We start from the raw sequence: 21,737 nt of genomic DNA, 5'->3' as shown, positions 1-21,737 counted from the left end.
TTTACAAATAGTTCCTGTCGTACTCTGAATGACCTCGAGTGAAATGTACCTTATAGTGTATATAAGGTAGGTACTGGTATACAGTCTATGCCTTGTTCCCGGCGTTGGGTCTCAAGTGGGTCTGAGGTCATCCCGTCAGGACCGCGCCTGATGCTGCTGTCTGTCCAGCAGTTAACTCCACAGATATGCTTCGGACCGTGGGTTTCGTTATAGCGGTCCTTTGCTTTCTTTTCTTCCCGAGAAGCGTCCGTGCGAGTCAATCGGGTACCGGACCCTATCCGAGCGTCACTCCCGGTCATTGCTTCCGCTTGAATTGAATTCGTTCCGGTGTTTAGGAAGAGACATCTTGGGAAAGCTCAGGCAGGCTCCACTTCATCGGAACGGCGAGCATGGCTCGATCCCCGTCTGCTCCTTCCTTGCCAAGTGGCCGTCCGCTCATCATCCTCTCCCCACAGCCAACCCACGCGGCGTGCGGATGTGCTTGGTGTGGCAGGTGGGGCACATGAGGAGTGCATGCACCTCGCCGATTAGGGGAAATGTATTTTGATTCTGGTCCCCACGCGGCCCGCGACGGCAAGAGCTCCGAGAGCCGCAGCTTCCCTCTCGCCTCCCAGTTTCCCCTCCCAGGGTCGCGCCCTAATGCAGCTCGCTCGCAGTCCTCTCTATCTGAGTTCCTTCCTGTCGAGCACTGGTTCAGTAGTATACAGACCACAGCCCGTCCGTCCATGCACGGCGGCGGGCATTGGGCCAAGCTGCAGCCTGTGTCAGGGCCTGAGGTGCCACAAACCATCACCGAAATGGGCAGGATGAGCAGGATGAGGCAAGATCCTCGGCCAAGTCCTCGTGGAGGCGGCTATCCGGCTTTGACAAGTGTCGGCTGGAGGGTGCATGCGGCCTTGTCAACATTGATTCAGGCCGTCCAGGCCGAACCCGAAATATGAATGCTGGGGACAGCCGCTTTGCGTTCTTCCTCATCGTCCCGTCCTTCTTGGGCTTCTGCCATCTCCCCATCTCTCCCACTACCGCCCGGCAGCCCGCCGCCGCCGTCTCCCGTACTTTGCGGCCACGCCATTCAGCCGGCGTCGCACTGCGAATGAGGGGCTGAACAGTGTGTCACGAGCTGTTCCCCCCACCAATTACAGTTGCATTTAATCTATCTCCACCAGCGCCAGCAAGTGGAGGAGGTAAGGTTGCTTAAGATCCCGCAGCCTGCGTCTGCTGGCGATCCCGTCGAGCCAGTCGGCGCTGCACTTCTGCGCTGTCGGTGCCAGCATACCTCACCAGCGCTGGTGCGGCTCTGCGAGCATTTCGAGGCCTTTTATTCCTTCGGGAACGCCGGCACTCTGGTAAGCGCGCCAGCTCTCAACTTCGCTCGTCGGCCGGCCGCCCCTCTCGGCCAGATCAATTCAGCGCGTGCACTAGAACTTGCTGCTGCTTGCCGCTCGCCGACCAAGGCCCGGCGAGCTTCGATCCGTTCCAGCGGCGCGGTCTCGACGTGCCCCGTGCTGTTGTCTGATGCGCGACGCTCTGACGAGACGGTCCTCCTCGGTTCCCCGGCTCGAGATGAGAAGGCGTCATGGATCCTAGACGAGATCATAGGAGCGAATGGTCCGACTGGGTGTGGGACGAGGCCCAAGCCCGCTACTGGAGGGCGAGACGGGATGCGCAAGGTGCGACTCCTGACGATGTCCTCGCCTAATCAACATCGCCGCTTTAGGTAGTTCAGCTGTTGAATCTTGGGGCATCTTCCAGGCAATATTCAGTACCAATTCAACTACAATCTCGATCATCCTGCGCAAACGGCTCCCCGTAGCAACGTCGATGACCTCGCCAATTCTCTGAGCAATGTCGACCTCGGCGGCCAGGACACCCAGTACACGCATGATGGCGCCTACACCTACGGCGCTCCAGTCGCCGTTGGCGGTGATGCCTCGGCCGGCGCCGCGTACTACCCGCCTTCCGCCCAGCCGAAGGGTAAAGGAAAGGCGACCGAACCGTCCGGCAAATCGAGGTCAAGACATCACCAGCACAGACAGACGGGAAAGGGCAAGAGCTCCTCCTCGAGGCGGCCGCGGCCCAGGCAGGGGAGAGACTTTGATGAAGACTACAACGACGACCCCGCAGCAAGCGACTATGTTCATGACCCCTTTTACAGCATCTCGGCCGCTGCACCGAGCCCGGGTTTCGAGGAGCCGTCTGCGTCGTCCTCAGCTGCTTTTTCACCCCCCCAAGCGCATTATGAACCGGAATTTGGAGACACTCCGCGCGACTCGACGTACGCGCCTGGTGTCTCGCCGAATTCCGAGACAGGCAATTTCTATGGCCAAGGTATGGGGGATATTTGTGGCCCGCGGAAGGTGTCTTTGGCACTGACTGGAGTCGCAGAAAATACATCTCGCCATGATGCCGACCCCGAGTCTGTCGAAGACACAAGACGGCGCGCCTCCCATGGATACGCCTCGGGGGATCCCGGAATGGACGAGCACGATTCTTCGTACTACCCAACCGGGAGTGAGCAGGCACTTTCTCAGAAAGTAAAGTTCATGTTGCTGACTTTTGATGTCCATCCGCCCGCAAGATGCCGTCCCTGAAGCCGGCCCTAGTGATCAGCTGGACGATGCCATATCACAGGCCAATCCCTATATGACCGGTGCGCTGGCGACCGATCATGGCTATTCATATTCGACATATGAAGCCGACGGCGGTCGGGCGACTCCGCGGCCTTTTGTCCAACAGGCAACGGCCGAGCCATCAGCCAGCGACTACCAATACCAAACCAGCCCTTACGCAGGATTACCTGCATCGCCAGTACTTGAGAACAACAATGGTAGGTGACTTTACCCAATGGACTTTAAGTACAGCATCTTAAGCTCGTCGTCCAGGATTCGTCGTCGAACCTTCTTCTAAGTTCCAGCCTGGCTCCGTAAGTGCGCGCACCCTTTCGATGGACAAGTGCGGAGCTCTCATACGTCTTCTGCAGGTATTCAAGATCGTGTGGTACGAGCCTCTTGGTTCTTCCAGCCGCAGGAGCGACGTCATGACAAACCAAGTCCGAATGGAGCAGAACGGCCACCAGGTCTATCAGGGTATCCGACGGTTCATCGTGGTCGCCAACGACGAAGGGCATTGCTCCTGCGTGTGAGTCCCGACCGCCCAACATCAACCGGCGGCCGAAGCGATACTGACGTGGTTGGTCATCTAGTCCCATCTTGACATACGAGCACAAGGCGTGCACCAAGAGGGGTGTCAAACCGCTGAAGCATGGAATCGTGTACCAGGTTGGAAAAAAGCCTCGAATGGTCGAGGGTGAACCGCAGTTAGGCTTTCCTCCCATTGCAGTGGAGCTGTACGAAAAGACCGAGAGACTGGTCAAGGAATCCCGCGTCAACTACGCAAAGATCACCACCGTCGAGCACAACTTCAAGGTCCTTTTCATCGGCCGCGTGAACGACTACGACTTCGAAAATATCGTCGTTCCCGCGGTCGATTACTGCTGGCAAAAGAAGCAGCGAAAAAGCCACCAGTAGACGTGGGATTCCGACTCGATTATGAACGTGGAGAACCACCGCGGTCGTCGAGCGCCTCACGACATGGACGCCTCAACGTTTTTCCTTTTGATGCTTGGAGGGGCCTGTTTCCCGTATCAGCTGAAAACTAGCTGATCACGTCTGAAATTTGTATACGTTTGCTAAGGAGACCACGTCTTTCCTCTGCGGCCGGGCCTCATTACTGGGTCTACTTCACGGTCCGCGAGGGCGTGGATGTAGCAGTGCTGGGGGCATTTTGGAGAGGGTGATTCAGGTTTCCATATTTTCACGGTTGTCTCCCGCAGATGTTGGACGGGTCCTTCTTGGAACAGTTTCTCCAGCTGGAAAGTCTGTTGGCATCTCATTTCTTGTGTTCTTCCTATTTTCTTGTCCTTCTTGCATATTCATGTCATGATCATCCCTACTTAACCATCTCCACGAAGTCTACGACCGTTCATGACGTACGAATTCACGATCTTATTGATATTGTTGGGCAGTCTTCCCCTCGAATTCCTTCCCTTTTGGGCCTCGAAGGCGGACTTGGGGCCTGGGTTGTCTACGTGAGCGATAAATACTATCAAGTTACAGCATAGCACTTCGCACTCGAGCCTCGCTGGTTCCCGGTCACGGCCACTATTGGCATCATCCCGCGAAAGTTGCGAGAGCCCATGGGACTCGACCTGCTTAACGGAGACAGCTGGCCATGCCACCATCACAGATCCCCCCATCGCCGCTTCCGCGTCACTCTCCCCTCGTCATCCCTGCTTTCAGCGCCGAGTTGCACGGTTGCTCTATGTCTCTCCAACAGATCAACGAGATTCGGACTTGAACCACCGCCCTCGCTCTGTCTGTTGCGTTCTCTTTCCTCATTTAAAAACAAAAAAAGAAAAAGAAAAAGAAAACAAAAAGAAACTCAACCGTTACCGCAGGCGGAGCGGAAGACGGACACACGCTGGAGAGACGGGGAGGGCATCATGTGTAGAGGAGCGCCGGGGAGCAGGGAGAGTGATCTGAAGGAAGCTTGCGCTGGCTGATTCAAGAGAAGAGCCTGCATTTTAGGCCGGCCTGGGTGTTCAATTGCGTTGAGCCAATCCACTCTCTTCTCTTGGCGTTTTCCTTTTGGTCGGTCTGGGTATGAGTGGCGTGCGATGAGTAAGTGGGAGATAGAGGAACCGGACTGTCATGTTCGGTCGTTTGTCCTGCACTGATCATCGGGCCTCCGTGGACCAGATGGCGCAGACGAGACAGACGAACAAATACTCGCTATGCTGGCTTGGGCGTCGCCGCTTTCGGTCCTGCTTGGTTGGGCCCAAACTGGTGCTACAGTGCCTGGGTGATCTTGCGGAAAAGTCACGCAATTGTAGTCGTATCTCCAAGTTGTCAGGAGGCACCAATGAAATTGCCAATGGCGCTTGGTAAGCGCATCATGTGGATGGTGTCACGCCCGTCGGGAATTGCACAATACCTGATGAGGGGGACCATCACTCAGTGAATAACTCCCAGCGCATCTCACATATGAGGCCGCCGTTGCTGGCAAAAATTGCCTAGGTGGTGCATCAGTCAAGTCAGGGTGGGGATGCAGTAAACAAAGTCAAGGGCTGAAGGGTGCTGGTCGCAGGGGATCGGCAGGGACGTGGGAAGGTTGACCCGGCCCGACGCTGAGTTGCCGGGGAAGGGGGGGGGGGGGGGGGGGGGGTCCGGCCGATTACCCCAGCGCCCGGGAATCGTCTGCCGCTTTCCTCAGCCAGGGGAAAACCGCTAGGGATTTATACACCACATATTCCGCACACAGTTGCACTCGTCGTAACCATGGAACCTGCGCTCCTGAGAGTGCGCGGTTTGGCAATCCCTGCTGCGTGTCCCTTGTCTTTAATACTGGTATTCAGGGCGGAGCTATACCGTTACGGAGCTGGTCTCACTATGCCAGGAACGATCCCACAGGGGCTGCAAGGGCACGCTGCCGACAACGCGTTATCAGATGATCTAATCTCTCAATCAAACTCAGACAAGGGTTGGGGGCCGGCTCGGAGGGCGTGGGGCTGATTGATAATTCTGATTGATTAGATATCTTTGGCGTCATACAGTGTCCAGATCTTAGCTGGACACTATGCGGGCTGCCCTGGGGTAGTTGAGCATCCCCGTCGCCGGTTCCGGAGCTGGCCATTTTGTTGAGCGGAACGACTCGCCCTCTGGAGGACTTACGGGTCTTTTGGAGGCTACACGCGTAGCTGAGTCTCGCTTCATTTGAAAATATGTAGGTTTTGACTTCGGGCACCTGGAAGCGTGGAGTCTACGCATGTCATTGTTGGCGGGTTGTCGTCGCACCGAGATTGCGGCAGTTTGGCTGCGGCTGGGAAGGGGGTGGCGAGTTTCGGGACCGGGATCGGATCCAGGGTGGACTGATACGTGCTGTAACCCCGTAGGTACGCTGACCCGAGCGCGCAATAAACCGACACAACGGAATGTCCGCATACCCAGACATGTATGATGCGAAATTGCCCTGATCTGATATGGCGCGGACCGGTGAGGCCAGCCAAATACTGTACACTATGAGAGCCACTCAGGGACCGTTGAGTGTCAGTACGGCCGAGATTTGCCGAGGTCAGGCGATGTCCCAAGCTAGCGGAAGGAAAGTCGGGTGATCTGCCAATGCTGCACGGCAAGGGCTGTATTAGGATACTCACGAACAGGAATGCCCAGAAGATGACTGAGACGCAGTGCTGAGCTGTACGGATATCCAAACCTGGGAGAGTCCAATCCATAGGGCCGAAACCGGGACGAGCGAAGTGAGGTTTTCCCCGTCTCCCGCGGGAAGACACGGCTGGGCGGAGAAAGCAAGTCGGGAATCATCGCCAAGCCTGGGTGCGTGCCATGTGTCCCGCACTGTGCATTCCCGACTTCCCCCTGATGCAGATAATAAAGCTGCAGGGCATTGCTTCGCTTATTACCTCAACAATCTCAACTCTAATGTATGATGACAAGCGAGTGATGGATAAAGACCGCCAATCTCTCGCTGGGCAACTAATGGCCATTCCTTCGAGTTTCGTTCAATTGATGCGATCCGCTTTGTGAACTTCCAGCTGGCAACGACCGATCTCCATCAACCGCGGAAAACCGTGCCGAACCTGCTCGGGCCTGGCCCACATCATATTTGGCCTCGACTCTTAGCGCAAATTTAGGTGTCATGAAGCCACCCTCCTGACTCCTGCTACCTTCCTTACGAAATACTCGAGTTTTCCATCATCATCACCTCTCTCCGTGCTGCTCTGGCGTCGTCATCATCATCGCATTGCTTCCCAACACGCAGCCCGAGCAGCTCGCCGAATCATGTCTACGCAAATTGACCTCCTCCTTGCCACGCATTCGGCTGCGAGCATCCCCGAGGAGCCTCAGCCCGGCCCATCGGCCGCGCCCTCGCTTACATACTCGGATTCGTCTGATGAGCATGAACCGGAAGAGCCGCGCCAGCCAGAACTCCGCCGCCGACGCGCATCGACGCGATTGATCGCCCAGAGCCCGGCCGATGTGCAGCGCATCACGGGCGAGACCACCACTCAATTGATCCGGCGCTGCTGCGGCGGCGGCTGTTGTCTTGGCCTCGGGCGGCCAGAGCAGCAAGATGTCGATTTCGAGCAAATTGAATTCCCTGACAATGACGCATACCGGTCCTTGTGCCTTAAGATCGACCGAGTACCCGCCACACTCACCAACGTCTGCGATGTGCCCGAGCAGACCGTTTTCTTGCAACCGCTCCGGCGACCCTCCAGCATACCGTCTCCCACCGACTCGGCCGCCTCGCTGGACGCGGACGGCGAGACGTCAGCTGTGGGTGATGTCGAGAAGACGCTGCACAACCTGAGCCTCGAGGCTCCCGACACGCGGATACAGCCGCCTTTATTCGTCCAGCCCCACCCCCCGCACCACGTTTTCGCCGCGCGCATCCACAGCGCACGCGAGCTGACGCGCCCGGGCGCCGAGAAGCGCACATTTCACTTCGATCTCGACGTGACAAACTACCCCGAGGGCGAGGATGTCGACTTCAAAGTTGGCGGCGCGATTGGTGTCACGGCCCCCAATGAGGCGTCGATGGTGGAAGAAGTTCTCGACCTCCTCCTGGTGCCCCGCTTCCTGCGCGATAAGCCGGTGCTGCTGCGGACGACAAAGGGACGCTGGCCCACCGTTTGGGGCGACGACCAAGCCCGCGAGCTCGTCACCACCCGGCGGGACCTGCTGACCTGGTGCTCGGACATCCAGTCGTACCCGCCGACCAAGCCACTGCTCCGCGTCCTCGCCGAGCACGCCACGGACGCAAACGAGCGCAAGGTGCTCCTGTACCTCTGCTCGGCCGAGGGCCAGGGCGTGTTCTGCGACTTCCGCACCGGCCCGCACGTCTCTCTCGTGCAGCTGCTGCACGCCTTCCCGAGCGCCAAGCCGCCGTTGGACCTGCTACTCTCGGTCCTGCAGCCCCTGATGCCCCGGTTCTACTCACTGTCGAACGACCCGCACGAGTCGTTCCTGACGCGCGACGGCAAGCAGCACCGGCTGATCGAGATCGCCGTGACGGTTCATGAGACCGCCGACTGGCGCTCGGGACGCCGGACGGGCGTGGGGTCGGGCTTCTTCCAGCGGCAGGCGCTCGCTTTCCTCGACGCGCAGCGGCGCGGCGAGAGGGACCCGGAGTTCTACATCCCCATGTTCAAGGGCCTGATGGCGAACCCGCTGGCCAAGCAGTTCGTCTCGGACGGGCCGATGCTGCTGATCGGGGCGGGCGTCGGCATCGCGCCCTTCCGCGGCTTCGTGCAGCGGCGCCTCAAGACGGCCAACTGCGCCAACAAGGTGTGGGTGCTGCAGGGCATCCGCGACTCGCTGCTCGACGAGCTCTACAGCGGCGAGTGGGGCGCGCACGAGGACGAGGTCAAGCGGGTTGTCGAGAGCCGCCGCGGCGAGGGCCGCTACGTGCAGGAGGAGGTCCGCGCCCAGGCCGACCTGGTCTGGTACATCATCAACTCGGTCGACGGCCGCGTCTTTGTCTGCGGCAGCAGCAAGGGCATGGGCGAGGGCGTCGAGCAGGCGCTCGTCGACGTCGCCATGGCCAAGGGCAACCTCGAGCGCGAGGAGGCCCAGCAGTTCTGGAATCTGAAGAGGGAGGCGGGGCAGTACATTACCGAGACGTGGTGATCGCTCGGTGTTTGAAATGGTTGGCTGCTACTCTTTTGCTATGGGACACATTTTAGTTTACAGGGAAACTCGCACGCTCATGGCCGCGGACATGGCTGGGCATGGTGGTAAAGAGAAAAGCAGAAGAAGGCGTTTGGGGCGCTTGCTTTGCTTTGCATCAACAACGGAGTTTAGGGTTTTCTATGACTCTATACCACTGGCTCGCGCCGGCTAGCGGAGAAGACAATAATACACGGCATTACTTCACCTGGGCTGGGCCTGTACACCGGCTGGCTCCTAACAGCTGCATGGAATATTTGGGCTGAGAGTGTAATGCGTTGATGCTGTCTTCCCATTTCTAGAGTAGTAGTATCCAGCTACATATTTAATGCCGAAGGCGTCAACAGCCCGTGTCTTGAAGAAAGCTCTCGAAGCTGCTCAAGGGCCGAGAGTGACAAGTCGTGAGTCTCACCCCTCCACAGGACTTGTGTACATACACTCTGCGCAATGTGCAGGGCAATGGAGCCTCACATGGACACCTTGCCCATTTGCTGCGGTACCTTGCTGATTGTGTCAGTATAAAACATGTTATCCCAAAGATCAGGAAATGACAAAAAAGTGGCCTCGCATTTCTAAGCAGAAGCAGTCCTGCGAGCAAATCTCGCCGTTCTTATCAACTCATGGCGATAGTCGGCTGTTCTGTGTCGTGTCCTGCGGTAGTGTACGCAGTAGTAATTGCCGCTCGCACTCTGCCCAGGTGGTTTCGGATTATGTGCAATTTTCCGAACCGCGAGAGAGGGGCATGGTGGGTTCGAGCCGCGGCCCCAGGGCATCCCGCCGCCATGGCCCACCCATGGGCCCTGCATCGCCGCGCCAGGGGCTTTTTTTCCACTAACGTGAGTCAGCGTTCGTGGCTGGTTGCTCTCATTGTGCTGCTGTCTGTCAGCATTTGAAATGCCCCGCGCTGCTGAGACATGGCCTGGCGCCCTCTTCCCCAATGCGGCTCCGATCCCGCGGCGATTGGACAACCTATGGCGCCGCGCTCACTTGCTCGGAAGTTACCTAGCTTATGTAATTACGCACATCACGCGTGTATGCAGGGGCAAGATTGCCTGATTGGGCTTGCGCGCGGCATGGTGCGATCTTCGGCAGGGATGTGTCCTGCGGCAGGCCTGAACGGCCCTGGTGTCGAACACAACGTTCTGTTGGCCATGTGGAGGTGGAGAAGGGGTTGCACTGAAGTTCACTCGGCAGAAGAGTAGGGACGGCGGCAGGGAGGGTCAACGATGAAATCGCGCGCGGAACTCCGTGGCTTCCAGCGCTCCTAACTCCGGGAAAAGAGGTTCGGTGGGCTTCTGTGGGCACCTTCCGCCAGAATGGCAACTTTGCGCCGTCGGTTTTCGGAGAGGACAGCTCGGTATATATATACCCGTCCTCCACCCGGCTTCGCCCTCGTTCCCCGTTGCCGTCAACAAGCGTTCTCAGCGTTCCTCTAAATGCAAAGACTCGCCAAGTTCTTCTCACGAGCAGTCGTCTCCAAGCCACCTGCCCCCGCCGTCCAACTTCCCCGAACAGCCATTCCGGCCGCTATCAGACCCCTCTCCACCGCCAACACCGCCTCCAACTCCACCACCAACAAGATGGGCAGCCAGCTTCCCTCCAGCAAGGTCGACACCTTCTTCGAGCTGGTCAAGGCCCGGCGGTCGATCTACGCGCTGAACAAGACGCTCCCCGTCGACAAGGCGCGGATCCAGAGCCTCGTCGAGGACGCGCTGCAGCACGTGCCCAGCAGCTTCAACTCGCAGTCGAACCGCGTGGTGGTGCTGTTCGGCGCCGAGCACGACAAGCTCTGGGACATCACGACCGACATCCTCAAGGGCATCGTGCCGGCCGACCAGTGGGAGGCGACGGCGACGCGCATGGCCGGGTTCAAGGCTGGCGCCGGCACCGTGCTCTTCTTTGAGGACCAGACCGTCGTCGAGAGCCTGCAGACGAAATTCGCGCTTTATGCGGACCGGTAGGTTTTATATTTTGTTTTCTTCTTGATCCGCTTAAGGTTATTGAGTGGTTGCTGACCCCGGGGCGCGATGCGCAACGTACTATACAGGTTCCCCGTCTGGGCCGGCCACACCAGCGCCATGCTGCAGTTTGTCCTGTGGACGACACTCGAGGCCGAGGGGCTCGGCGCCAGCCTGCAGCACTACAACCCGCTCATCGACGCCAAGGTCGCCGAGGAGTGGAAGCTGCCTGCTACTTGGAAGCTGACGGCCCAGCTTGTCTTTGGCGGGCGGGCGAGCAACGAGCTTCCCGAGAAGACGTTCGAGCCGCTCGAGACGAAGCTCAAGGTCTTCGGTGCTTAGACGGGGAGATAGATAGACCTTGGTCGAGGGAGGGTTAGCATTGCAGGGAGTTGATCTGGGAAGCGTTTACTCGGGGCTGGTTTCTTTTGTTATGACGAACATTTTGATGATTGGTTCTCATAGAGAACGGGCACGAAATATATAAACCGTTGATCACAGAGCCCATCTCCATGCATGCCGCCTGGTTGGTTGAACTTCTTATATAGTATTCTAACGGCCACAACAACAGCCACAACAGGTTTAATGTCTAAGTTTCGCGCATTACAACCATTACCCAAACAGAATTTTGGTACACGACAGAGATAAATCACTCTGACGGCCAGATCAAGCATCGATACGCCCCAACGCCTGTCCCACCTTGACTCTCTGCCCCTTCTCTACACACCACTGCCACCCGCCCGTATGTCGCCCGGCCTCATCGTGCTCCGCCGACGGCGCCTCAAACACCAGCACAATCGTGCTCCCCAGCTGGAAGCCGCCCATCTCCTCGCCCCTGCGGAGCGCGTGGCCCCTCAGCACGGCGCTCGCACCCTCGTACGTTGCCTCGACATAGCCCAGGTACGGCTCGCCGCGCCTGGCCGCCTCCTCGGCGGCCCTGTCGGCCGCGGTGTCGGTGGTCAGGCTGTTGGTGCGCAGCTCGCGGTCGAAGTTGATCTTGATGGAGCCGACGTTGGTGGCGCCGACCGGCACGTAGCTGAAGAAGCCCCAGCGCCAGCGGCCGAGCAGCACGACCCGCTCGTTGAGCGTGAAGAGGCCCGGCAGCGTGCGCTGCAGGTACGGCGACACGCTGTACAGCTCGCCGGCGAAGTGGCGCCGCCGCTCGACCACCCAGTTCGTCGGCGAGTGGAACCGGTGGTAGTCGCCCGGCGCGAGGTAGATCACGGCGTAGTACAGCACGTGGCGGCTGCCCGGGGAGAGGTAATGGAGCCAGGACGGCTCGCCGAGCGCGAGCTCGGCCCGGACTTCGGAGACGGCGGCGGCCGAGGGCGTCACAGACTCGTCTTTGGGCTGGTCGAGGCTGCTCTTGCGCCTCTTGGTGGGCCCTGAGAGGAGGTACGGGAGCGTGTAGGAGATGCCGTTGACGCGTGCGAATTCCGCTTCCTGTTTGACGAGCTCTTCGTCGCCTTCTAGCTCATGCAGGCTCGGCTTCGGAGGCTGGTCGAGCGGAGTCTGGCTCGAGATGCTCGGGGTCGGGCTGTTTTGGCCGAGCAGCGCATCAATGGTGTACGTCATGCCCTTCACCTGCTCAATGTCGCCGCCTTCGATCTGCCCGAACTGCAGGATCCGCCCGTCGGCTGGCGACAAGAGAGCGTTGGGGTCCATATCCAGCGGTCGTGCGCCGGGCTTCAAGGTGCGGTAGAAGAAGGCAGCCAGGTTCGGGAACTTGCGCAAGTCCGTCTCTTCGATCTCGTCTAGGTTGACGCCGAAGATGAACGAGTATAGCCGGAAGCCGGGAACGCGGAGGAAGGTCGGCAGGGTCAGCTCGTTGAGTCTGCCCCATAACCGGGACATGGCCTTCAGGGGGAGAGTCGACATGATTTGCACCTGCCTGAGAGAAAAGGTTAACCCCAGGTTTGGGGGCGTCATCCCAGACAGAGAGGATCAGAGGACGTACCAAGGCCCCTCGGGCCGAACCCGCCGTCTTCTTTTTGGCCGTTGCTCGAGCTCATCTTGGGCCTGCTTCTCCTGCTCGCGCGTGTAGACCTTGTAGAACTGCACCAGCCCCAGAAACCCAACGCCGAGACCGACGGGGATGGGATACCAGCGGATCCTGGAGTCCTGCACCTTGGAAGAGGCGCCGGGCCGGCGCGACTGCTGCGAGAAGGGACGGCGACCGGGGACGCGCCGGGCAGTCGGCTGCGCTCGGCGAGATGCGGTGCAGTTGGAGATGCGGCGGCAGCCAGGGCAGATCGAGGTCGGCCGGCGGGCAATTGTTGAGCGAGCTAACCCGACGATGGTCTCGACGGGACCAACCTGGAAAGACGCCATTTTGTTTTCGTTTTAACAAAAGTGGTTGACTACAACGACGGCCAAAGGGAAGGGAGGGCGGCATGGGTTGCCGAAGTGCAATGACGAACCTGCATCGTTGGCCCGTCCGCAAAGAGTTGCAGAGGCTGCAAGAGGCGCCAATGAAGGCCGTTCCAGTATTCCGCACGCTTCGGGGAGGGGTCGCTGCACAGTCAGCTTCCATAAGCTATCGCTCTCATGACGCAGGCGCGGATTCGGACGAAGGAGCGGCAGCCAGTGATGGACCAGCGTTTCCCCCAGGCCCGGCGACTTGGGACGGAGCAGGCTTTTGTAGCGGAGGTTGTGGGTACTTGCATGACGAGTCAATTTCGCTAAGCTTGACATTGAATCTGAGAGCATATGAGAGCTAGGGAGCGAACTCAAACAATTTTTATGTAGCCCGCGTGGGGCTGCTGGTGGGGTTGCGTATCTGTAACCACCCTGCACTTACGCTACCTTGCGATTTTCTGGATGACAGCGTGGAAGTTTGGAGGCAGCGGCTCATCAAGACCACAGCTGAACAAGTTGAGTCCGCCATCAACCACCGACGTTGGAGGGATCGCTCTCTGTTTCGTGGACACGTCCATGATTCCCTAGGTTCTCCTGGAGCTGCTTCGGAGCTCTTTCGAAAGTTACGGACACCGTTGGTGCCTGGCATGCCTTCTGATTGCTCGCCCGCGGCTTAACGACCCGCAACCCGGCCCGACATCGTCAATACACTACATACCTACCTAATTGCCTGTCTCGTCCGATCGCGCCGTGCTTGCCATCTTGTATCTGATCTGCACCGTCTCGCACTGAACTGCTGCCGATATTTCCTTTCATTTCAAAACAACTTGCCGCGATGGCAGAGGAACGATCCGGCTCTGCGCCGCCGCCAGCTTCGCAGTCGGAGGCCCCCTTAGCAGTCAATCTCCAGATCCTGTCGCCCTCGGCCGGCGTGGGCAGCCTGAGGTTTCCCGACCTTCCAGCATCGACAACAGTGCGACAGCTCAAAGACAAAATCCGGGAGTCGTTACCGAGGCGGCCCCCGGACGACCACCAGAGGCTAATCCACCGGGGTCGGCTCCTGGCCCGCGAGACCGATTCGCTGCTGGATATTCTCGGCGAAGAAACCGTAGGTGCTGGTTTATTTGTATGGTTTTTAGCGGGTTGCTAGCTAACTGCGTGATAGATCCGAACTGGCGAGCAACAAACGATTCACCTTGTGCTGAGGGATGCTGGCAATGCCCCGACGCCTAGCGACCCTGCGCCACGCCCAGATGCTCCTATCCATCATCCCCTCCAACATGGGCCGCAAAACTTACCGAATCCCCCCATGCCCCGACCCGGTTCGGCACCGATCGGTATACCTCACGGCATCGGCCCTTTCCCGCAAGTTCATCAGACACAGCCGCACCCACACGAGCTTCAGCAGCGAATAAGCCAGCTCCAACAACGGGAAGCAGAATTCCGCCACCTACTGGCTCGACAACAGAACCAGCGCGCTGGCGCCAACACCGCCCCGCATGACGGTGCGAATACAGCTCAGGGGAGCGCAGGAGACCCAACGGGAGGGGGGAATAGTCCCGTCGGGCAGTCCTTGCGGACCGTCACACACCAAGGGGTCGGACCAGACGGGCAGCGGTATAGCTTCAGAATTACGTTGAACGAGGCCATTCCTCAGCCTGGCGCTGTCCCTCGAGCTCCGGGGGCCGCCGGACCGCTCTTCGCGACCGATCTGTACGATGCAGCCCGCGGAGCCGACGCGAATCGGGCTCTAGGCGCCATGATGAACGCCATGGACCGGCATACTGCAGCCGTTCCTCCGGCAAACGTGGCTGCAGATCTCGCTAATTTCAACTTCAACGCCCCTATTCAACCCATCCAGCCGGGCGTCACGACTCCGATTTTTCCGGGACCGTCAAGGAATGCCAGCCGCGCAGCTACTCCTGATGTCCCGTCAGTCACGTCTGCCAGCCGTGGGAGCGCCGTCGCGCCCGGCATGCAGCAGCCTCAGGCGCAAACCCAGACCCAAGGCCCACCCGAGGTGTATATCCTTTCGTCACCGACCGGCCCGCGGGGGCTGCTTATACACAGTGCCTTGGAGATGTACACCACTCCTGCCGCCCGTCCCCTGCCCTGGGTGTCTGGTGTCTACCGGCCAATAGCTCAGGCCCCGCCAGAAATCCATCGACCCGAGCTGCAGATGCAGCAGGGAGAGGGCCAGGCACACTTGCAGTTCACAGTTCCGCCTGCGCAACAGCACGAGCCGCCCGCTCCCTTGATTCAGCAGCAACCCCTGCCTCAACCACCCAACGAGCAGCCGCCCGCGATTCGCCGCCGGCCGGTAGCGGCTCCGGCGCAGCCAGAGCCCGCGCGGCCTGCACCGCAGGTGAATCATCCCGGCAACCCGGGGGCTGGAGCCCTGGCAGCGGCGATATGGCCGCACATATGGCTGATCGTCCGCCTGGCCGCTTTCACCTGGTGGTTCTCGTACACGAATCCGTCGTGGGAACGCTGGCTGTCGCTCGCCCTCGCGTTCATCATCGTGATTGCCATTAACACGGGCATCTTCAATGGGATGGTTAACCAGGCATTTCACCCAGTCAGGGAGCAGCTGGAGGGTCTGATCCCGTTCGCGGACCCTGACCGCCAGCAACAGCAGCCCAACCAGCAGGCCAACGGCGGTGTCAACCCGCCTGGCAGGAACGCAGCGACGCCGGACCCGGCACAGACGGCAGCGAGACTGGTTGCGCAGAGGAGAATGCAGAACCGGAACTGGCTGCGGGATCAGGTCAGGCGGATAGAGCGGGCGGGGATCCTGTTCCTGGCAAGCTTCGCGCCGGGCGTGGCCGAGAGGCACATCCAGCAGCTGGAGGAGCGGGAGCGGGCGGAAAGGCGAGCCGCCGAGGAGGCAAGGGCGGCAGCTGCTGCCGCTGCTGCTGCCCAACAGCAGGCTGGGTCTGAGCCTGGGCCTGGGCCTGGGCCTGGGCCGGCGGAGAACCAGGAGCAGGAGCGTTTTCCGGACGGCGTTGCGCAGCAGCAGCCGGCTCAGGCTGCCTAGGTAGGTTCCAGCGTCTGAGCGTCTGGTTGGAGGTGGGGAAGGCAGATTTCTACTGTGGCCTGGCGTTTAAGGTTGGCAGTAGCGCTGTGTTCTGGGTGCGGTATCTATGCCACGTTCGCATCGCATGGCCGTGGACGGACGGCACCATCATGGCGGCCATGGTGTACATTATGTTCCACGCATTTGGGGTTTGGGCTTGGCGTTGTGTTGGGATTATCTGCCAAGCTCTGGGCTGGGCTTTCCATCTGGGCACGAACATGCAGGAACGGCCAGCGACAGATGAGAGAGACGGAATTGTCCCTCTCGGAAGGGCATACGGTTCACGCACTCGCATTGATTGCACGCAGACGCTTAGGACTCTTGTGTAGGTCTTGGACGGATTCAAGCGTAACAACCTGGACGACTCCTTCCTTTCCATTATCTTACTGTGGTAGTGGTGAGCTCAACAGTTCAACAAGTGACCTTGATGGGACAACCGCAGACGGCTGCTTGCCCGGAGATTGGCCCATTCGACCACGGCTTCCGAGGTTCCAGCGGCCGAATGCCGAAGCGGGGCCGCACCCGCCAATGCCAAACACGGCAGGCACGGCCGTGCCGAGGTATTGTCCGGAGCTGGGGTTCCCCGCAAAATGGCAACCATCCCTTATACAGGGCAGAGATGAAGATTCAAAAGAAAGAAGAAACCTTTGGCAGCACTCATTCAACATAGCATCTGGCTCCTGGACGTTGTGTAATTCTGTTTTGGCCCATCAACTCCCTAAGGTAGCCATTGATCAGTTCTCACTCGAATCACTCCCACTCATATCTCGCCATCGCCCCGAGCCTCCTCCGCGCCATGGCCGAGGCACAGCTGCACGACTTCCCCTCGCTCTTCTCCCTCGACGGCCAAGTCGCCGTCGTAACCGGCGGCTCGCGCGGCCTGGGCCTGAGCGCCGCCTCCGCGTAAGCACATTTCTTTCCCCCGTCCCCCCGGCCTTACCCCCCTCCCATCCGGCCCTTTTTTCCAAACCGCGGTGGCGGAGTGACTGCACTACTGTACTAACTAACCATCCGGGCAGCCTCCTCCAAGCAGGCGCCGCCACGGTCTTCATCTCGTCGCGCAAGCGCCAGGCCTGCGAGGCCGCTTGCGCGGCGCTCAACGCGCTGCCCGGCCTCCGCCCGGGCGCGCGCGCCGTCTCCGTGCCCGCCGACTGTTCCACGCTGGCTGGCGTGCGGGACCTGGTAGCGCGTACGTCAAATCCGAGCTTTTTTGCTTTCTTTTTTCTTCTCTTTTCTTTTTTCTTGCCAGATACTGGTTCCTGGTAGCTCTCTTACTGTTGCTCCCGAGCCTCCCGACCTGGATCCCGATGAGGCAACAGAACTGAGCCAGCTGACTGACTCTCACCTTGCCGTCGTGAAAAAAACAGAGGTCTCGGCGCAGACGGCGCACGTGGACGTGCTGCTGGCCAACGCGGGCGCGACGTGGGGCGAGGCGTTCGACACGCACCCGGACGCCGCCTTCGCCAAGGTGCTGGACCTCAACGTGCGCGGCGTGTTCAACCTCGTGCGCGAGTTCATGCCGCTGCTGCAGAAGCGGGCGAGCACGGAGGACCCGAGCAGGGTCGTCATCACTGCCAGCGTCGCCGGGCTGGGCATCGGCACGCTGGGCAAGCAGGGCACGTACGGCTACAGCGCCAGCAAGGCGGCCGTCATCCATCTGGGGCGGAACCTGGCCGTGGAGTTGGGGCCCCGGGGCGTGACGGTGAATAGCATCTGCCCGGGCTTCTTTCCGAGCAAGATGAGCAATGGGTTGTTGGAGATCGCGGGCGGGGCGGAGTCGATGGGGAAGGCGAATCCGTTGCGCAGGTTGGGCCGGCCGGAGGATATTGCCGGCGTGGTGGTCTACTTGACGAGTCGGGCCGGCGCCTATGTGAACGGGGCGGCCATCGAGATCGATGGAGGCGCGTTGTGGCAGAGGGGGCAGTTGAATGTGAGCAAGTTGTAGCAGGGAGGTGGCTGCGAGCGAGGGCTGAGCTGGGATTGTTCAAGGCTGTGTGGGATTTGTATGTACATCTAGATCATTATTCTGGACGAGGTTCCAGTTTTCCTATGCGGAATCAAGGCTCATATCTCTAACCCGCAGCCGTGGCCGCTGGCTTGCGGGCTACCCACGTGCTTGCCTTGTACGTCGTCTGCAGCATCGACTGCGTGTCGAGGATGTACGGCGCCTCCACGCCTGTCTCCCGCGACACGATCTCGAACCCGACGTCGGCCACCAGCGCCATCACCTCGTCATCGGTCAGCTCGAAGTTGCCCGGATCCGCTATCCCCGACGTGTCGTGACCGGCGCCGCCCTCGCCGTCCTCATGCTCGTGGTCGTGCTCGTCCCGGTCCCACACGCGGCCCTCGAAGTGCCACAGCAGAGGCCCGATGTTGACCAGGATGCCGCCGGGCTTTAGGCAGTGGAGAATGGTCTCGAGGTATCGGATGAGATTGGGCGCGGTGTCGAGGAAGAAGACGGCGGCGACCACGTCGTAGGTTGCCGCTCTGTCCTCCTGCGCGTAGAGACACAGGAAGTCGGCGGCGCTCATGCTCATCGAGCCGACCGGCCTCTTCTGCTCCGCCTGTGCGAGCTCGGTCGCGCAGTGGACATCCGGGACGGCGTAGCCGCGTAGGTGGTTGGCTCGGCTCTGGTGATTCGAGAAGGTGTGGATCCACGGGTAGACGGTGTGCTGTCCAGCACGCGGACAGCAGTTGAGGATGTACGACGACGCGAGAAGCTGGTGGTACGAGATCTCGTTCCCCTCGGTCTCGTAGCCGTTCAGGCACAGCTCAAAGACGAGCCGGCCGAGGCCCGCTCCGGGGACGAGGACCTTGAGCGGAGGGTGGTCCGGCCCTCTGGCTTTCTGCTCGGCGGCGATGGCGCGCATGACGGGCCCGAAGCAGGCTTCCCTCTCGCTGGCGCCCTCGGCAGACCAGTCGCGGTAGAACTGGCGGATGGTGCTGCGGGCCTTGTCCATGTCGTGGGGCTTGGCCGAGCCGTTCCATTGCGCGGGCAGCTTCAGTTCGCCGCCGCTCTCGGAGGGAACGCCAACGTGGAACATCTCGAGGCCGGTCTTGAAGATGATGCGTGCAAGATCAGCGTTGGACTCGATGGCATCGTCTACCTTGTCCAACGTCTCCAGGTAGTTGAACGGAGGAGCCGCAAGCCTCTGCCAGTGGGCCTGGGGCAGGGCGTAGAACGCCTGCCTGCGAACGTGCGTACATTGGAAATGGGCGACTTTGGCGTATTGCCTGCGGTAGGGTCAGCGCCGGCAGCCGCGGCGATGGATGACACATCTCCGTCGGAGACTTCTGCTTACTGATAAGAATCCAACGTGCGGTAGATGACCTGGAGCTCCTCGGGATCATCGATGCCGTTCTCGATGCCGCTCCATTGTGACTCCTCCTCCATTTCACGAGCTGGACTGGATGGCGTGGGTGCGACGTTGCGAGAAGGAACTCCCGGAGTGTGATGGAATGGTTGTGTGTGTTTCGGCAGGCGGAGCCAGTAGTAGACTGGCGGATGCCTGCCTGCGTCGCCCCAAGCGATAAAGCATGTCAACGCCCCGTTTGCTCCGGACAGCTTCGCTGACTAAACGGACCCGAGCTCGCGTTTACAGCATCATCTTCTTACATCGGTCCGGCAACCGTCTGGTGGCACGGGCATTTGCATGCTCATCGCGGAAAGGTATTTGCTGTTGGTATGTTGTAGTTGGTGGGCTGCTTATCCCGTAATCCGTACTGTGCAACTTATCCGTACTATGTACAGTACCTTAGGTCCCTAGCTACACCTCAGGTCACATGGGCCAGGGATTCACTACAGTAAAAGACTACAAGTTACGCCGTCTCATCTCTACCTACTTAGTACTGTTTGAAATTCAGAGCAGTATGCACCGTAAATGGGAAATGGAGACAATGAGAAGGAGAGCTCAAGTGAGAAGAGAAGCTTACTCTGTGCTTGTAAGTATCAGGTAAGTCTTTGAAGCAGGAGCTGGGAACGAAGAGGACAGCCCAACCCTAACCCTCTCTTCTTTCCCATCCGACCCAAGGCTCTCGTTCAGTCCCGTCACTAGGTGCTTTCTCACGCAACAACCTAGACCTGACGACGGAACAATGGAGGCGCCAGTCCAATTGTCTTTCCCTCTCCCGCGATCACTAGACACGCGCATCTATCTGCACTTGACAGTCAAGCCCAAGGCCATTGTGGTTTTGCTCACCACGGCTTCCGTCGAAGAAGCGGCCTCACCGACCCCATTAGGTTCATTTGTTTATGCGCTGCCCGATGTATGCCCGGAGCCTCTAATGTTTGTCACCATTGGTCGCATCCACTGACCTGCTGCTCAGAGATACAACCCAGCCCAGCCATTGTCGACGCCGCTGTGCACGGTGGAGCCCACCCTCGAGTTCGCCACGCGACTGGCCAAGCTGCTGGCAAGGAGGACGCAGCGGCCAACTTACGTCGGCAACTCGATAAGCTTTGCCAGCACCGGCCTGGGTGGCACCGTGGAGGAGGAAATGGAGGCGTTCAAGAAGGTTGTCGAGGTTGCCCTGTCGCAGTTGCAGCCCGTCGTCGAGTCCGCTCAAGCGCCCTCTGACGGGGTCCGGGCGTCCCCGGTGTAGCCGCGATGCCAATGTTTGGGATCGGCTCATCGCAAACACTGCGTATTCCGAGCGTTGATGTATCTCTCGAGAACTCCAATGTCCCGGACATATCTCGGGAAGGGGCACCGGGATCTGCGCTCATCACCACGCAGGCACCCGTGGCTGTATAAGTCCTCGGTCTCGCCCAGCCGACCCACCGACCCGAATACGCAGATGCCAAGGGGGAAACTACGCGCTTATGCTTCAACGGTTGCTCAGATGCCGGTTTCGTGTTTCAGGAATCGCGATTCACGTGTGAAAGGGAGCCACTGTCGAGGACGGAGTGGCTTTCCTTGCATCCAGCCGGGTCTTTCTGGCTATTGCACGGGCAATCAGGATAATGACGTGGGCCGTCAGAGGTGCTGCCACAGCCTTCGTTCCCATGATGTAGAAAAAGACGACTGGCTCGGTGAGGGGGTCGGTAGCACGGTGAGATTGTACGGATTTTTGAGACGTCTTTTGACCTCAGATGGAGACCACCACTCGGGCATTTAGTTAAACGAACGTGCGATATCCATCTCGTGGCACATACATGTATGGCGTGATCACAGGATCTCAACACTCTCTGAAAGCAACGATGATGAGGGGAAGAGAGCGCAAAGCGCAAAGCTGGGAAGGCAATTTGCATCAAAGCTTTTTACTACACTCAATCACTTACTTGGCAACTCGGCTTTCAGCGCTGCCCGTGCCAAGCCAACACAGCACACAGCCTTGAGAGTCAAACACCCGCCGTGGTTGCGCGGCTGGCTGCCAATTGCCGCTGCCCCAGCCACTCAGCCCTTCAACCTGACTGGGGCCCAGCGGCCCAGGGACACAGAGTTCTGGGCGGGAAGCCAACGCTGAGTTTGAAACACCCCACATCCACAACTTCTGGGACCCAGCCCTGTCCTCAGTTCCGAGTCACCTCGTGTAAATCAGGCTGCAGGCTGACGCCCGACCTGACGGCCCAGCCGAGGACCACTACCTTTGTTAGCAGCA

General features: G+C 59.5%; 8 protein-coding genes across 8 annotated transcripts; 6 read left to right on the top strand and 2 right to left on the bottom strand.

Annotated features, from left to right (window-relative positions):
• The first annotated feature begins 1,364 nt into the window (after positions 1-1,364).
• Positions 1,365-3,861, top strand: THITE_2108200 (uncharacterized protein). The gene is made up of 7 exons (XM_003649528.1): positions 1,365-1,670; positions 1,753-2,328; positions 2,386-2,511; positions 2,579-2,827; positions 2,883-2,923; positions 2,981-3,138; positions 3,203-3,861. Exons 1-7 carry the CDS (start codon positions 1,577-1,579, stop codon positions 3,525-3,527), a joined length of 1,569 nt encoding a protein of 522 aa, XP_003649576.1. The 5' UTR covers positions 1,365-1,576; the 3' UTR covers positions 3,528-3,861.
• Positions 3,862-6,707: 2,846 nt separating this feature from the next.
• On the top strand, positions 6,708-8,998 carry THITE_2108199 (uncharacterized protein). The gene has a single exon (XM_003649527.1). The coding sequence runs from the start codon at positions 6,855-6,857 to the stop codon at positions 8,703-8,705; it is 1,851 nt and encodes a 616-aa protein (XP_003649575.1). The 5' UTR covers positions 6,708-6,854; the 3' UTR covers positions 8,706-8,998.
• Positions 8,999-10,324: 1,326 nt separating this feature from the next.
• Positions 10,325-11,044, top strand: THITE_39891 (uncharacterized protein; the record flags this gene model as incomplete). The annotated part of the gene is made up of 2 exons (XM_003649526.1): positions 10,325-10,701; positions 10,792-11,044. 2 exons carry the CDS (start codon positions 10,325-10,327, stop codon positions 11,042-11,044), a joined length of 630 nt encoding a protein of 209 aa, XP_003649574.1.
• A 171-nt stretch (positions 11,045-11,215) lies between these two features.
• Positions 11,216-13,141, bottom strand: THITE_2108194 (uncharacterized protein). The gene is made up of 2 exons (XM_003649525.1): positions 12,660-13,141; positions 11,216-12,593 (listed from the first exon to the last, which is right to left on the bottom strand). The coding sequence occupies exons 1-2, from the start codon at positions 13,031-13,033 to the stop codon at positions 11,369-11,371; spliced, it is 1,599 nt and encodes a 532-aa protein (XP_003649573.1). The 5' UTR covers positions 13,034-13,141; the 3' UTR covers positions 11,216-11,368.
• A 754-nt stretch (positions 13,142-13,895) lies between these two features.
• On the top strand, positions 13,896-16,441 carry THITE_162743 (uncharacterized protein; the record flags this gene model as incomplete). The annotated part of the gene is made up of 2 exons (XM_003649524.1): positions 13,896-14,168; positions 14,529-16,441. 2 exons carry the CDS (start codon positions 13,896-13,898, stop codon positions 16,095-16,097), a joined length of 1,842 nt encoding a protein of 613 aa, XP_003649572.1. The 3' UTR covers positions 16,098-16,441.
• A 491-nt stretch (positions 16,442-16,932) lies between these two features.
• THITE_2141374 (uncharacterized protein) lies at positions 16,933-18,081 on the top strand (the record flags this gene model as incomplete). The annotated part of the gene is made up of 3 exons (XM_003649523.1): positions 16,933-17,039; positions 17,156-17,325; positions 17,504-18,081. 3 exons carry the CDS (start codon positions 16,933-16,935, stop codon positions 18,079-18,081), a joined length of 855 nt encoding a protein of 284 aa, XP_003649571.1.
• Positions 18,082-18,144: 63 nt separating this feature from the next.
• THITE_2108189 (uncharacterized protein) lies at positions 18,145-19,623 on the bottom strand. The gene is made up of 2 exons (XM_003649522.1): positions 19,439-19,623; positions 18,145-19,370 (listed from the first exon to the last, which is right to left on the bottom strand). The coding sequence occupies exons 1-2, from the start codon at positions 19,528-19,530 to the stop codon at positions 18,209-18,211; spliced, it is 1,254 nt and encodes a 417-aa protein (XP_003649570.1). The 5' UTR covers positions 19,531-19,623; the 3' UTR covers positions 18,145-18,208.
• A 608-nt stretch (positions 19,624-20,231) lies between these two features.
• Positions 20,232-20,738, top strand: THITE_112931 (uncharacterized protein; the record flags this gene model as incomplete). The annotated part of the gene is made up of 2 exons (XM_003649521.1): positions 20,232-20,402; positions 20,463-20,738. 2 exons carry the CDS (start codon positions 20,232-20,234, stop codon positions 20,736-20,738), a joined length of 447 nt encoding a protein of 148 aa, XP_003649569.1.
• Between the last annotated feature and the right edge of the window lie 999 nt (positions 20,739-21,737).

Source organism: Thermothielavioides terrestris, chromosome 1 (genome assembly GCF_000226115.1).
Source record: "Thermothielavioides terrestris NRRL 8126 chromosome 1, complete sequence".
Classification (NCBI taxonomy): Eukaryota; Fungi; Ascomycota; class Sordariomycetes; order Sordariales; family Chaetomiaceae; genus Thermothielavioides; species Thermothielavioides terrestris.
The sequence above is the reverse complement of the archived record's forward strand: the minus strand, read 5'-3'. Positions and strand labels throughout refer to the sequence as shown.